General features: G+C 40.4%; 4 protein-coding genes across 7 annotated transcripts; all 4 read left to right on the forward strand.

Moving 5' to 3' along the window:
- Window positions 1-234: 234 nt before the first annotated feature.
- Window positions 235-2431, forward strand: LOC106332197 (protein couch potato). Of its 4 annotated transcripts, none has more exons than XM_013770675.1 (10): window positions 235-627; window positions 705-767; window positions 861-945; window positions 1031-1087; window positions 1277-1352; window positions 1560-1608; window positions 1726-1814; window positions 1897-1966; window positions 2042-2127; window positions 2220-2431. In XM_013770675.1, exons 1-10 carry the CDS (start codon window positions 370-372, stop codon window positions 2266-2268), a joined length of 882 nt encoding a protein of 293 aa, XP_013626129.1. In that variant the 5' UTR covers window positions 235-369; the 3' UTR covers window positions 2269-2431. The 4 variants fall into 4 exon arrangements, with proteins under 4 accessions (XP_013626129.1, XP_013626131.1, XP_013626130.1 ...); XM_013770677.1 differs by having other exon boundaries at window positions 2226-2431; XM_013770676.1 differs by having other exon boundaries at window positions 1280-1352.
- Window positions 2432-3153: 722 nt separating this feature from the next.
- On the forward strand, window positions 3154-9543 carry LOC106333167 (U5 small nuclear ribonucleoprotein 200 kDa helicase). Its single transcript, XM_013771642.1, is given in 1 exon segment — window positions 3154-9543. A coding segment is annotated over 1 exon segment (6363 nt). The 3' UTR covers window positions 9517-9543.
- Window positions 9544-10187: 644 nt separating this feature from the next.
- On the forward strand, window positions 10188-10716 carry LOC106332796. The gene has a single exon (XM_013771290.1). The coding sequence runs from the start codon at window positions 10230-10232 to the stop codon at window positions 10563-10565; it is 336 nt and encodes a 111-aa protein (XP_013626744.1). The 5' UTR covers window positions 10188-10229; the 3' UTR covers window positions 10566-10716.
- A 3041-nt stretch (window positions 10717-13757) lies between these two features.
- Window positions 13758-14084, forward strand: LOC106329932 (LOB domain-containing protein 16-like). Its single transcript, XM_013768529.1, has one exon. It carries the CDS (start codon window positions 13758-13760, stop codon window positions 14082-14084), a length of 327 nt encoding a protein of 108 aa, XP_013623983.1.
- Window positions 14085-14476: the final 392 nt, after the last annotated feature.

Below are 14476 nucleotides of genomic sequence, written 5' to 3' on the forward strand. Positions count from 1 at the left end.
ATATATCACATACAAAAAAGGATTAAATCTCTCCCTCTTCTGAAAGATTTGAAATTAGTCTTTTTCTTCTTATTTCTAAAGTTTGATGAGGAACAAATGGAAAAGAAAAAAAAACAATTTATTCACCGCCATTCCTATTTTAATATTTGTCCATTTAAGCATTTATTTTTCTATTTACTTAATTCAGTCACCAAATCGGAGCATGATAGAATCAATAAGCAAATGAACAATGGATTTTTGAAATATAAAGCCTCAAATTAATGGGCCTTACTTACGGCCCATACTCAACATGTGTTATTTTCTTCCGATGTAAAATAAAAAGAACAGAGTCTCCAGTTTCTGCCGGCAACGGGATAAAGTCGTCTGACAATGGATGATTTGTCAGCTTACTACACTCACTACAGTCTCCCGTCGATTATTCCTCCTCCGCTGCCGCCGGGAGTAGCTCCGATTCCAGTTACTCCAATACATCCGGTATACTTACCCACGCAGTCCTCAACCGGAGATGTTCGAACGCTTTTCGTCGCCGGACTTCCGGAAGACGTCAAGCCTCGGGAGATCTACAATCTATTCCGTGAGTTCCCAGGATACGAAACTTCGCATCTCCGAATCTCTGGTGGATCCAAGGTAACCCTTTTGATCACTCTCCGTATAGATTGGTGTAGAGATAGCAAAGTGACCTCGTACTTTTGATTTTGCCTTAGCCCTTCGCGTTTGCTGTGTTCTCGGATCTCCAATCAGCTGTAGCGGTGATGCATGCTCTCAATGTGAGTACGAAAGAGCATTGTAGCTATCTTTGTTGAGTAAAGTTTCTTACTTTATATACCAAGCTTTGTTTTGATTGATTTCATTCCTTCCAGGGAATGGTGTTTGATCTCGAGAAGCATTCTACTCTTTACATTGATCTTGCTAAATCAAACCCTAAATCTAAGCGATCAAGACCAGGCAAGTTTTGGATTCTTTCTGCTTTGTGGGTCTAGAAAATTTGGGTTTTTGATTCTGTGTTAGTTATTGTTCTGTTATGTGGTAGATGATGACAGGGAGAGCTTGAAAAAGACCAAGCCCTGGAGCAACACTGCCCAGTCCGGTAAGAACACTGACACAAGACTGTGGTCTTTTTGTGTGTTTATGTTTCATGTATCTGAATATATATATATATATATATATATATATATAGCACACGCTCATGCATGTCCTCGTTGGTTTAAGATTTACACACTTGGGGTTTTTAAGTTCACGTTTTTTAAAGCACATTCTTGCACGTTTGGGGCACTAGCAGGTTTTGGCAGCTTTCACACTCCTGGAATGAGTAGTTCTGCTCACAACACTATTGGTTTTTCACCTGCACAAAGGTCATCTGCACTACTTGAGAGCACATTTTCTTGTTACTTGGCAATGCTTAGATTATGTTTCTTTGTTGCACACACTTTTTCATGTAATCTGTCTCGAAGTGTAAGCTACTTAAAGGCTTTGCTGGCCATGTCTCCCATGCCCTGAATTTTTGGGAGTTTGTTCTTTCATAGCTATTTGCTAACAATTTTTTGTTGTGGCTCATTCAGTCAAGGAGTTGCTAATGTTGCTGGGAGGGCAATGAGTACCCCAAAATCTGTATGCTTCTGCGTGCTTTATACTTCCATATGAATATATTTTTTTCGGTTGGTACTAACCATTGAGATTAAGTATCTATAACAAGTGGACATGACACAATCTATGTTCTTTTGTCAGAATAATGCTGCAGAACCTTGCCCAACACTTTTTATAGCAAACTTGGGACCCAATTGTACTGAATCTGAGTTAGTTCAAGTTTTTTCGAGGTAAAATTACTCTGTCCTCCTGCACACAAGACTGTAAAACCAGTAAGAATGTATTAGTTTTCACCCTCTCTTTTCTGTATAGATGCCGTGGATTCTTGAAGCTGAAGATTCAAGGCACGTATGGGACTCATGTTGCATTCGTTGATTTCCAGGTACAGATCTCTCAAGAGATCCATTATTATTATTATTTTGAAGAGTGAATTAATTATGACATGTGGCTTTTGCAGGATGTCAGCTGCTCAAGTGAAGCACTACATGCTCTTCAAGGAACAGTGCTTTACTCATCCCTCACTGGTGAGGGATTGAGGCTACAGTATCCTTCACTACTTCTGTACCTGTGTTTATGCCTTTGTTTCTTTTCTTGTGAGACTTTACTGCTATCCCAAGGTTCAACTTAACAAGCAGTACCAGATATGCGAGATCACGGATGGGAATGCGCAAGAAGATTAGTTAATGTCTAAAATAGAATGTCATGCCAAAACAGCATAGATACTCAACTTTGCTATATGCACGTATTGCTTACAGTTCTCAGATGTATTATTTATCAGAAATGTAAGGATCATATTGGAGATAAACTTTTATGCAAAAATACATTGAAATGATTAGAATCAAGAGATGGTGAGATTTATATATTTGATCAATGCTTTGTTGAGAATAACTCTGTTATAAACCATTTATTAACTTTGATTTTAGCTAATCCTCTTCTAAATTGGTTTATGTTTTTTCTTGTTTGATTTGGGAAAAATAGAAGACATTACCGAAGATATTAAATTAGATAGATTAACTTTCTCTGTTTGTTGTTCAACGTTAACTTTTTATGAGTTCAATTTCATTAAGTCGTGAGTTACTTTGGGTACACGATAGTTGGAGAATTAAACTGTCAATTTTAAATACTTGAGAAATTAAATGGTTATTTTCCCGCGTTTAGAAGTCATTTTGTTGTTGTTTTCTTGTCTCCGAGTTTAAATTGGGTTTCATATAGCTACTGTAAATGAACCATTATTGGGTCCAACTTTGATTTTAATGAAAGAAGAAGATAAAAACTCATCTTCGTAGTTATTTTTCTTTCCTAATTAAAGCTTCGCCGACCGAACCACGAAATTATAATTTTTCCTTTTTTTTTTTCTGATTAATTTCCTTTTAAACACGAATTGACGGTTTAGACTTTTTTTTTTCCACAAACCCATATAAATAAGAGATCGCGTGTCAATGAAATCGAGTTAGTTTTGTCGACGGAGAAGAAACGAAGAACAGAGGTAACACGATCATCGAGGTTTTCGTACCATTTTCTCTTGTTTCGGTTAATTTGGTTATTGAGGTTTTTGTGTTTAATTCAGTGATGGCGAACTTGGGTGGTGGTGGCGCGGAAGAAGAGGCTAGGTTGAAGCAGTCCAATTCGAATCTGGTGCTCAGCACCAACGAGCTTCGTCGTGATACGCGTGAACCTACGGGAGAGCCGGAGACTCTCAGGGGAAAGATTGATCCTAAGTCCTTTGGAGATCTCGCTGTTAAGGAGAGGCTGAACCATTCGAATAAGAAGAAGAAGGAGCGGGAGGATGGAGATGACACGGTCTTTGATAGAGGTAGCAAACGACGTCGTTTTAGGGAGGAGAGTGTGCTTACTGATACGGATGAAGGTGTTTATCAGCCCAAGACTAAGGAGACGAGAGCTGCTTACGAGGCCATGCTTAGTCTTATTCAGCATCGATTGGGTGGGCAACCTCCGAGTGTTGCTTGCGGTGCGGCTGATGAGGTTTTGGCTGTTCTCAAGAACGAAGCCTTGAATAACCCTGAGAAGAAGGTGCGTATCGAGAAAGTGTTCTACTTTATTCCCGATCAGATTTTCGATCAGCTGGTTTCGTTTGGTAAGTTGATCACAGACTACCAAGAGGGCGGTGATTCTGGAAGTGGTAAAGCTATTGAGGATGAAGGACTTGATTATGATGTCGATGTGGCTATTGAATGTGAGGAGCATGAAGAGGAGAGTGGCATTGATATGGTTCAGGAGGAAATAGATGAAGAGGATGAAGAAGCTGCTCAAGTTGACAAAACTAGAGGCGTGAAGGTGAGTGTGGCAATTAATGGTAACGATGCAGGACATGAAGGCTAGAGTCTTAATGTTCAGAAAATTGATGCTTATTGGCTCCAGAGAAAGATATTCGAAGGATATGAACAGAAAATTGATCCACATGACTGCCAAGTACTTACAGAAGAGGTTCTTAAGATACTTGCTGAGGGGAGTGATTGGGATGTTGAGAACAAGCTGCTTATGCACCTTCAGTTTGAAAAGTTCAGCCTTGTTAAATTTCTGCTGCAGAACCGCCACAAAGTTGTGTGGTGCACCCGTTTGGCTAGGGCAAGAGACCAGGAAGAGAGGAATCAAATCGAGGAGGAGATGATGAGGTTTGGCCCAGAGTTCGCATCAATTGTGGAGGAGTTGCATGCAAAACGAGCAACAGCCAAAGAAAGGGAGGAGAACAAGGAAAGGAAAATCAAAGAAGAAGCTCGGTGGCTTAAGGAATATTCTGGTGCAGATGGAGACAAATGCAGTAGAGACGCTGATGATGGAGATTTAGATAATGATTGGTTGAAGGGTCAACGTGAGATGCTCGACCTAGAGAGTCTGGCTTTTGACCAAGATGTTTTGCTGAGGGAGAATAGGAAGTGTGAGCTTCCCTCTGATTCTTACAGAATTCGTGGCAAGGAATTTGATGAGATTCATGTGCCATGTGTTTCTAAAAAAATTGATAGCAGTGAAAAACTTGTGAAAATCACTGAAATGCCAGATTGGGCTCAACCGGCTTTTGAGGGAATGCAGCAGCTGAACAGGGTTCAGAGCAAAGTATATGACACTGCTCTGTTCAAGGCAGATAACATTCTTCTTTGTGCTCCAACGGGTGCGGGGAAGACCAATGTTGCCGTTCTCTCTATACTGCGGCAACTTGAATTACAGAGGAATTCAGATGGAACTTATAGTCATGGGAACTACAAAATTGTGTATGTTGCACCCATGAAAGCCCTTGTGGTTGAGGTGGTGGATACTCTATCTAAACGCTTGAAGGATTATGGAGTTACTGTGAAAGAACTCAGTGGGGATCAGTCCCTTACTCAGAAAGAAATCGAAGAGACTCAGGTAATTGTTACAACGCCAGAGAAATGGGACATCATCACTAGGAAATCTGGAGATCGCATTTACACTCAGCTTGTGAGGCTTCTTATAATTGACGAAATTCATCTTCTTAATGATAGTCGAGGGCCAGTGCTTGAAAGTATTGTTGCTAGGACTCTTAGGCAGATCGAAACCACGAAGGAGCATATTCGTATGGTGGGTTTATCGGCCACACTGCCAAATTATGAAGATGTGGCCTTATTTTTGCGGGTGAATCTCAAGGATGGGTTGTTTACATTTGACCGCAGCTACAGACCTGTGCCTCTCAGTCAGCAGTATATTGGAATTAATGTGAAGAAACCATTACGGAGGTTCCAGTTGATGAATGATATATGTTATCAGAAAGTATTGGCTAGTGCTGGAGAGCATCAGGTCCTAATCTTTGTCCATTCGAGGAAGGATGCAGCAAAAACTGCAAGAGCAATAGTTGACACCACAATGGCAAACAATACTCTCAGTAGATTCTTGAAGGAAGATAGTGAAAGTCGTGAAATTCTTGAATGTCAGTTAGGACTTGTCAAGAGTCATGACCTTAAACTTCTTCTGCCTTATAGTTTTGCAATTCATCATGCTGGGCTGACAAGGAGTGATCGCCAGATAGTTGAGGATCAGTTTCGTCTTGGGCATGTTCAGGTCTTGATTTCCACTGCAACTCTTGCATGGGGTGTGAATTTGCCTGCACATACTGTCACTATCAAAGGAACCCAAGTCTATAATCCTGAGAGAGGGTTGTGGATGGAGCTTAGTCCTCTAGATGTCATGCAGATGATTGGTCGTGCCGGAAGACCTCAATATGACCAACATGGGGAGGGAATAATAATCACTGGCTACAGCGAGCTGCAGTACTATCTTCGTTTGATGAATGAGCAACTACCAATTGAAAGCCAGTTTATTTCCAAACTTGCTGATCAGCTTAATGCTGAAATTGTGCTTGGAACCGTTCAGAATGCAAGAGAAGCTTGTCACTGGCTTGGCTATACATATTTATATATCCGCATGGCTCGTAATCCGACATTGTATGGCTTACCACCTGATGCGATTGCAAAAGACATAGTATTGGCGGAGAGAAGAGCTGACCTGATACATTCTGCTGCTACTATCTTGAACAAAAACAACCTCATAAAGTACGACAGGAAAAGTGGAAACTTCCATGTTACTGATTTGGGACGCATTGCTAGCTATTACTACATAACACATGGGACAATAGCTACATACAATGAGAATTTGAAGCCAACGATGACTGATATAGAGCTTTGTCATCTGTTCTCACTGAGTGAGGAGTTCAAGTATGTCACTGTTCGACAAGATGAGAAGATGGAAGTAGCACAACTTTTGGATCGTGTCCCGATTCCGGTCAAGGAAACAGTGGAAGATCCTAGTGCAAAGATTAACGTTTTGCTGCAAGCATATATCTCAAAGCTAAAGCTTGAGGGTCTTTCTTTGACATCTGACATGATTTATATTACCCAGAGTGCTGGACGTATTTTTAGAGCTCTTTTTGAGATTATATTAAAGAGAGGATGGGCTCAACTGGCTGAAAAAGCTTTGAATATGTCTAAAATGGTAGGCAAGAGAATGTGGAGTGTTCATACACCTCTTCGGCAGTTTCATGATATTCCAAATGAGGTTCTGATGAGGTTGGAGAAAAAGGATTTGGTTTGGGAGAGGTACTATGATCTATCCTCGCAGGAGCTAGGACAACTTATTCGAAGTCCTCAGATGGGCATACCACTTCACAAACTTATCTACCAGATCCCAAAACTATATCTTTCAGCATATGTTCAGCCGATTTCCCGTTCTGTGCTGCGACTGGAACTCACTGTTACAGCTGATTTCCAATGGGATGACAGAGTGCATAAATACGTTGAACCATTTTGGATAATCGTGGAAGACAATGATGGTGAAAGAATCCTCTATCATGAGTACTTTCTTTTGAAAAAGCAGTATCTTGATGAAGATCACACATTGAACTTCACTGTGCCTATATCTGAGCCGCTGCCACCACAGTATTTCATCCGAGTTGTTTCAGAAAAATGGCTTGGCTCGCTAACTGTGTTGCCTATATCTTTCAGGCATCTTATTCTTCCAGAAAAGTATCCACCACCCACGGAGCTACTGGACTTGCAGCCCCTCCCGGTGACGGCCCTGAGGAATCCATCTTATGAAGCTCTGTATCAGGATTTAAAGCATTTCAATCCTGTGCAGACTCAGGTCTTTCCTGTTTTGTATGGCACAAGTGACAATGTATTGGTTGCCGCTGCCACAGGAAGTGGGAAGACTATATGTGCGGAGTTTGCGATATTGAGAAATCATCAGGAACAACCTGATTGTACAATGCGTGTTGTCTATGTCGCACCTCTTGAGGCTTTTGCCAAGAAGCAGTTTCTTTATTGGGAGAAAAGGTTTGGGAAGGGGCTTGGCTTACGGGTTGTTGAGTTAACTGGGGAGACAGCATTGGATCTTAAGCTGATTAAGGAAGGTCAGATAATCATAACTACTCCTGAGAAATGGGACGCTCTGTCTCGTAAATGGAAACAGAGAAAATATATTCAGCATGTTAGTTTGTTTATCATCGATGAGCTTCACTTAATTGGAGGTCAATGTGGTCCAATAATGGAGGTAATTGTGTCTAGAATGAGATATATTTCAAGTCAGGTCGGAAATAAGATGAGGATTGTTGCATTATCGACTTCACTTGCAAATGCCAAAGATCTTGGAGAGTGGATTGGGGCCAGTTCCCGTGGCATTTTCAACTTTCCGCCTAATGTTCGTTCTGTCCAACTGGAGATCCACATTCAAGGGGTGGACATAGTGAGTTTTGAAGCCAGGATGCAAGCGATGACTAAGCCAACATACACTGCCATAGTCCAGCATGCCAAAAAGAAACCAGTTATCGTTTTTGTCCCGTCCCGTAAACATGTCCGCCTTACAGCTGTGGATCTGTTGGCATGTTTAAACATGGACAACACGGACAGCCCTGATTTTATGTTTGGGAATCTGGAAGAATTTGAGCCTTTTGTTAGCCAAATTTGCGAGGAAACTCTGAAGGAAACTTTGCGCCATGGCATTGGCTACTTGCATGAGGGTTAAAGCTGTCTGGATCAGGAGATTGTGACTCAGCTTTTCGAGGCTGGACGGATTCAGGTATGTGTAATGACTAGTGCAATGTGTTGGGGAACTCCATTGAAGGCGCATTTGGTTGTTGTTATGGGGACACAGCTCTATGACGCACGTGAAAAAACTCTTTCGGATTACCCTGTCTCTGATCTGCTCCAGATGATGGGGCATAGTAGCCGACCTCTGCTTGGCGACGCAGGGAAGTGTGTGATCTTCTGTCATGCACCACGTAAAGAGCATTACAAGAAATTTATACATGAAGCCTTTCCTGTGGAGAGTCATCTTCAACTTGCCTTGCATGATAATTTCAATGCGGAAGTGGTTGCGGGGGTTGTAAGGAACAAGCAAGATGCTGTGGATTATCTTACCTGGAGCTTCATGTACAGGAGGCTTCTTCAGAACCCTAGCTACTACGATCTCCAGGGAGTTAGCCACAAGCATTTATCTGACCACCTCTCGGAGCTCGTCGAAAGCACTCTATCTGATCTTGAAGTGAGCAAATGCATTGAGATGGAGAATGAGTTGAATATCTCTCCTTCCAATCTTGGTAGGATTGCTTCATATTATTACATAAGTTACACCACCGTTGAGCGCTTCAGTTCTCTATTGACTTCCGAAACCAAGATGAAGGGTCTTCTTGAGATCCTTACTTCAGCTTCGGAGTACGACTTGATTCCTGTACGTCCTGGTGAAGAGGACAGAGTTCAGAGACTCGTCAATCACCAGAGGTTCTCTTTTGAAAACCCAAAATGCACAGACACTCTTCTTCAGGCCTATTTTTCAAGGCAAAAAATCATCAGCGAGAACCTCGCAATGGATCAGCGTGAGGTCGTTTTGTCTGCAACAAGACTTGTTCAGGGAATGGTCGATGTGATATCAAGCAACGACTGTCTGAATCTTGCTTTATTAGCTATGGAAGTAAGCCAGATGGTGACTCAAGGCATGTGGGAACGAGACTCCACGCTTCTGCAGCTTCCTCACTTCATAAATGACTTGGCCAAAAGGTGCCAAGAGAATAACATCGAAACAGTATTCGATCTTGTGGAAATGGAAGATGGCAGGCGCCAAGAACTTCTCCAAATGTCAAACGCTCAGCTTCTTGACATTGCCAGATTCTGCAACCGGTACCCTAACATCGATCTTGCATACGAGGTCGTAGACAGCAAGGAGGTAACCCCTGGAAAAGAAATAACATTACAGTTAATGCTACAGAGAGACATGGAGATGGAGGGGAGGACACAGGTGGGATCTGTGGAGGCACCAAGATATCCCAAGACCAAAGAAGAAGGGTGGTGGGTAGTCGTTGGAGATACGAAGACGAACCAGTTGCTTGCCATCAAGCGAATCTCTTTGCAAGAGAAGGCGAAGGTAAGGCTAGCTTTTGCAGTACCGACTGAGCCAGGAGAGAAGTCGTAAGATTCTGGCGTTGCAGATCACATGGAAGAATAATGACCAGGAGTTTTCGATTGTTTTATAGAGAGATGATTACATTTGTTTATTGCTTAACAATTTGGTCTCAGCCATAACATTGTTTATTTGTTATCCTTTTAACTCTTGGTTGCTATATATACACCGAACCTTGTTGCCCGTGTTCTTTTCCTTGCAGTTAGCTCTGTGTAAACCGACATAACAATTCTAAATCAATTCAACTGATTTACACTTAAACCGGTCCTTCATTTTTTTCCACTCCCAAGAACCGAAATAAACTGGTTTGAAATAGCTTTCCTACGTCCTCTGTTTCTCTTTTGAGAGAGAATAAGTTTTCAATGAAGCTGGCCGGATAGGGTTACACTTGCCTGTCACCTAGTACTGTTTCAAGTTTGAACAGTGTTCATGTAAACCAAGAACGCTTTAAAGAGTAAAACAAGAAGCCAATAAGTTAAGCATTTTCAGAAAAAAGAGCATCGACTCCCAAAAAAGCATAAGACGGTTTCAACACGTTCCACACCACGTATCCTAACTCTAAAAAAGAGTTGTAGAAAAGAGTTGCAACTTCAATTTAAACCGATCTGGTTATTTCCCACATAAACCGACAATCTTAATAAACCAAAGTAAAAGTCCCGGTTCAGGTTTCGAGTGAAGAAAAACCATTAGTAGGATTGATTCTCACTTTCGCTCAATCGACAGCGATGGCGTCGACGCAGTCCTTGACCGTCGCAGCGAAGACGCTACGCAACCGGATCTTCTCCAGATCCGGATCTACATCCGCCGGCCCGAGTAGATGGGCCACGCCGGGTCACGAAGAACGGCCCAAAGGCTACTTCATGAACCGCACTCCTCCGCCACCGGGACAATCGCGCAAATGGGAAGATTGGGAGCTTCCTTGCTACATCACGAGCTTCCTCACGATCGTCATCCTAGGCGTCGGGCTCAATGCTAAACCTGATCTTTCGATCGAGACTTGGGCTCATCAGAAGGCCCTTGAACGCCTCGAGATGGAGAGGCTCGGAGATTCTTCCGATTGAGGAGCATCACTGTTATAAAGACTTTGGAGTTTTAGGGTTTCCTTTTGTGGATAATGATGAAATAAAGTTTATTTTTTAACTGCATAACAAATCTCAAAGTTGATCACTTTTTGATCAACATCTGCAATTTGATTGGTATTTTTCTGAATGATTTGATTTGTCACTTGTTGTTCAACTCAGAGGCTGATAGTATTTCTGTAGCTAGGAGGAGTGTCCCTTTTGTTTTGTAGACATTGCAGCCTTGAGGAAGGCTCGTTAGTATATATGATTATAGCTGCTTTGTGCAGTGTATACATTGTTTGCTATGCTGTCCAAAACACTAGACTTCAGTTTTGGTTATTTGTTAAGGGTTTTTTTACTCATTGAGCCAGTGTTTAGATGCTTGCATAATTCACTAATTTGTTGGTGTAGGCATCAGCCTTTGTTAACTTCACAACACTTAGATTTCAGGAACTAGCTTGTTGGAGTTATCATGGCTTACGTAGTTCTGCAATACACTAGGTTTCAGTTTCTTCAGTTTTGGTTTGTCTTAGCTTTTACTGCTCATTGTATCAGTGCTGGATGCTCTATTATCCAGTGCTTCCTGATCAAATTCATCCTCTTGCTTGTCACTTGGTGTTCTACTCGGAGACTGATAGTATAGCTGTAACTAGGAGGAGTGTTCTTCTGTTTTGTAGAGATTCCATGCTTCAAGAAGGCTCCTAAGTATAGATTTTCGCTATGGTATATGATTATAGCTTTGTGCAGCGTTCACGTTTAGTTTAGTATGCTGTAAAGTGGTTGGAGTTCTCATGGCATAAGCCAATTGTTAGATGCTGTGCAAAACACTAGGTTTCAGTTCGTAGTTGTTAAGCTTTTACTGCTCACTGTTTCAGTGTTGGATGCTTGCATAATCAAGAAATGTTAACTCCGTAATGACAAGAGCAGTTGATTATATAATGATATCGACTTGGGTTAAATCACAACAGTTATAAAATGGTTGAGATGGTAAATAGTTTTTAACATTATTGACACAACTTGCAAACAGGTTCTTGGCCTGTGTACAGCATTTATTCAAAGAAGCAGGTCAAATACAAGAGGTCCTAATCCATAATACGTACAAAAGACTCCAGAGAAACAACATAACTTCTCTACTCCATAGATCAGATTAATATAATAGCCATCGTTAAGAGAATTACACTTCTCTAGCTCTTGCAGTGTTGAAAACTGATCATGTAGTAGGAAAATCAAAAAGTTATTCTGGGTTGAGGAAAAGCTGTAAACTCTATCCTTCAGTCTTCAGGATTGTCAATCTCTTTATCAATGTCCTGTCCAGTAACCTGAAAACACATGGATAACAATATGCGTTCTCTGACAAAGAAAACATCGCTGTACACAAGTAACTGATCAAGCCAAAGGTATACTTAAACTCGGATGCCTGCAGGCTGCAACTTCAACCACCAAAAGTAAAATGAATAGCAAATATGTTCATAATATGCCACACCATGAATTCTTCTGGTTTTACCCGTAAGTAGTTCATGTTTTCAACCCTTCCATCATGTTCCAAACGCAGCTTCTTCTACCAGCGTTCCTATAAGATGTGACTAACCAGAGATCTATCCTCTGGTTTGTGCTTTTTCGGGTTACTACAAAGCAAAACATAGAGGGGAGACAGAGAATATTGTAAGCAATATTACCTTCCTAGAGGAAATGTATTACTATTTTCCAGCAACAGCACTGTGGTGCATCTTCAGCAAACAGTCAAAATCTACAGGAAACCAATCTCCTGCTTCATGAGCCAACAACGTAGACTTTGCTGAGTCTATAACCACACTCACGTTTCCAAAATTATAAACCTCCGTTGTGCATTCTATGCGGCTTAGGTTTCAACAGCATCTCCTTCTTCTGCGCAAATAATTCCACAGCTTCTTTAAAACTCATCTCCTCAAAGTCATCCCTCTGAGCCTGCCTCTGCTCTTCTGCCTTGTGGTAACTTATCTTCTCCCTTTCCCCTTGGTGAGACCTTTCCACCCCTTCAACTGCTTCCATCGCCATATCTAGACCGCGCTTGAACTGGATTTGGATCCTCTTGTTTGCTAAAAACTCCTCCGGGAACAATCTTTTCCAACTCATAAACCAGTTTCTTATCTCATCAAAGTTTGGTTTGAACACAACCAGTGACTTAAAACATCAAGCCACTTGGGGAAAAATAACCTATCTGTCAACTCAACCATTACATGTACGTGTACTAAAGATACCCATTCTGATTTTTGGAGTCAAAGATTTCAGCCAAATTCGGATATTTCTAAATTTCGGTTCAGATTCGGTTCGAGTTCAGATAATCCATTTAAATTATTTTTAAAATTTTAAATTCGATATATATTTTAAATTTCTCAAAATCTATAAACAAAATAATATATTACATAAAAATTTAAATAACACATGTCAAAATACCTAAACTTAACATATAAATTAGTTTGGTTTGAGTATTTGGATAGAGAATCAATAGACATTTCAAGTATTTTTGGTGTTTTGACTATATTTTAGATATTTTAGACATTTATTTTTCAAATTATTGTCGATAATGGTCTTGTTTACTATTGTGATGTTCAAGTCAAAAATAAAAACTACGATGGCAGAAAATCCAAATTATGATTCAAATCATTACCAAAACGTAATTTGACACTGTAGCATATAGTTTCTTGTGAAATCAAATTTTAAGACTTTCTTAACTCCATTAATATTGTTAATTCATGATGTACACTGCACTTATAGTTTCATCACATATTACAATTTCTAAATGACATAAGTGTGGCTCAAACTCTAGCGATGGAGAACTATAGCATTTAATATACAAAGCTAATACAATATGGTAGACCACAAAACTAATCAATACATTATCATATTATGTGATTGTTTATGATTGAGAGAACATATAAAATAAGTCGGCCCAAGAAAAAGCCTTTCTCACTCATCATCATAATTTCCCTTTATAAATCCACCCAAAGTCAGACGCTAAACAATTCTCCATTTACTATTTCCTAGTTCGCTCGTGCACATCTCCAACGATCCCAATCCTAAAACCATCACTTATTCCAATCTTTTTCAACATCTCTTGAAAACACCAATCTTATAAAAGAAAAAAAAAACAAGAGAATCCTTCTTTTTGGCACAAATAACATAAAGATCGTCACCTTTTTGTTTGTTTCGTCGATGGCAACTTCCGGTAACATTACAACGGCAGGGACAGGTTCACCGTGCGGCGCATGCAAGTTCCTGAGAAGGAAATGTTTATCAGATTGTATATTCGCACCTTACTTCTCATCCGAGCAGGGAGCAGAAAGATTCGCAGCTATTCATAAGGTGTTTGGAGCCAGCAACGTCTCTAAGCTCTTGCTTAAGGTCCCAATCCATGATCGATGTGAAGCTGTTGTCACCATCGCCTACGAAGCTCAGGCTCGTCTTCATGACCCTGTGTATGGCTGTGTCTCTCATATTTTCTCCCTCCAACAACAGGTAGATAAACTGAGCGGTCACTAGTAATCCATCAAATTGTTATAGTCACTGGATTTTTTATAGTTGTTGATTGATAAGAGATTGTGTGCATGGAGTTAGATTTCCAATAAAATCTTGAGGAATTAGTATCAACTAATTTTCCCATCAAAACGTTTTTTTTCACACTAGTTTTCTTAATGCTATATAAATTTCTTAAACATTTGAGACTATATTTCTTTAGTTTAGAGGAAACGTTACGGCAATTAGTAAGCTTTTTTTCCAATAAATTTATGTCATGACTTTTTTCTTTCATGCATTTGGCATTTTCGATTCGCCAAAATCGAGAGTAAACAAAACTAACTATTTATGTTTCAAAAAGATAAATGTTTAAACGTTTCTTTGAAGTCTAACTTCGGCTCAGTTTTCCAATAAATTCA

This window comes from Brassica oleracea, chromosome C3 (assembly GCF_000695525.1).
Source record: "Brassica oleracea var. oleracea cultivar TO1000 chromosome C3, BOL, whole genome shotgun sequence".
Lineage (NCBI taxonomy): Eukaryota > Viridiplantae > Streptophyta > Magnoliopsida > Brassicales > Brassicaceae > Brassica > Brassica oleracea.

Coding starts and splice junctions, on each gene's coding strand:
- LOC106332796 (XM_013771290.1), top strand. CDS start 10,230: ATGGCGTCGACGCAGTCCTTGACCGTCGCAGCGAAGACGCTACGCAAC.
- LOC106332197 (XM_013770675.1), top strand. CDS start 370: ATGGATGATTTGTCAGCTTACTACACTCACTACAGTCTCCCGTCGATT. Junction 1,609..1,725: donor CAATGAGTACCCCAAAATCT/GTATGCTTCTGC, acceptor TTCTTTTGTCAG/AATAATGCTGCAGAACCTTG. Junction 1,815..1,896: donor TTAGTTCAAGTTTTTTCGAG/GTAAAATTACTC, acceptor TTTTCTGTATAG/ATGCCGTGGATTCTTGAAGC.
- LOC106329932 (XM_013768529.1), top strand. CDS start 13,758: ATGGCAACTTCCGGTAACATTACAACGGCAGGGACAGGTTCACCGTGC.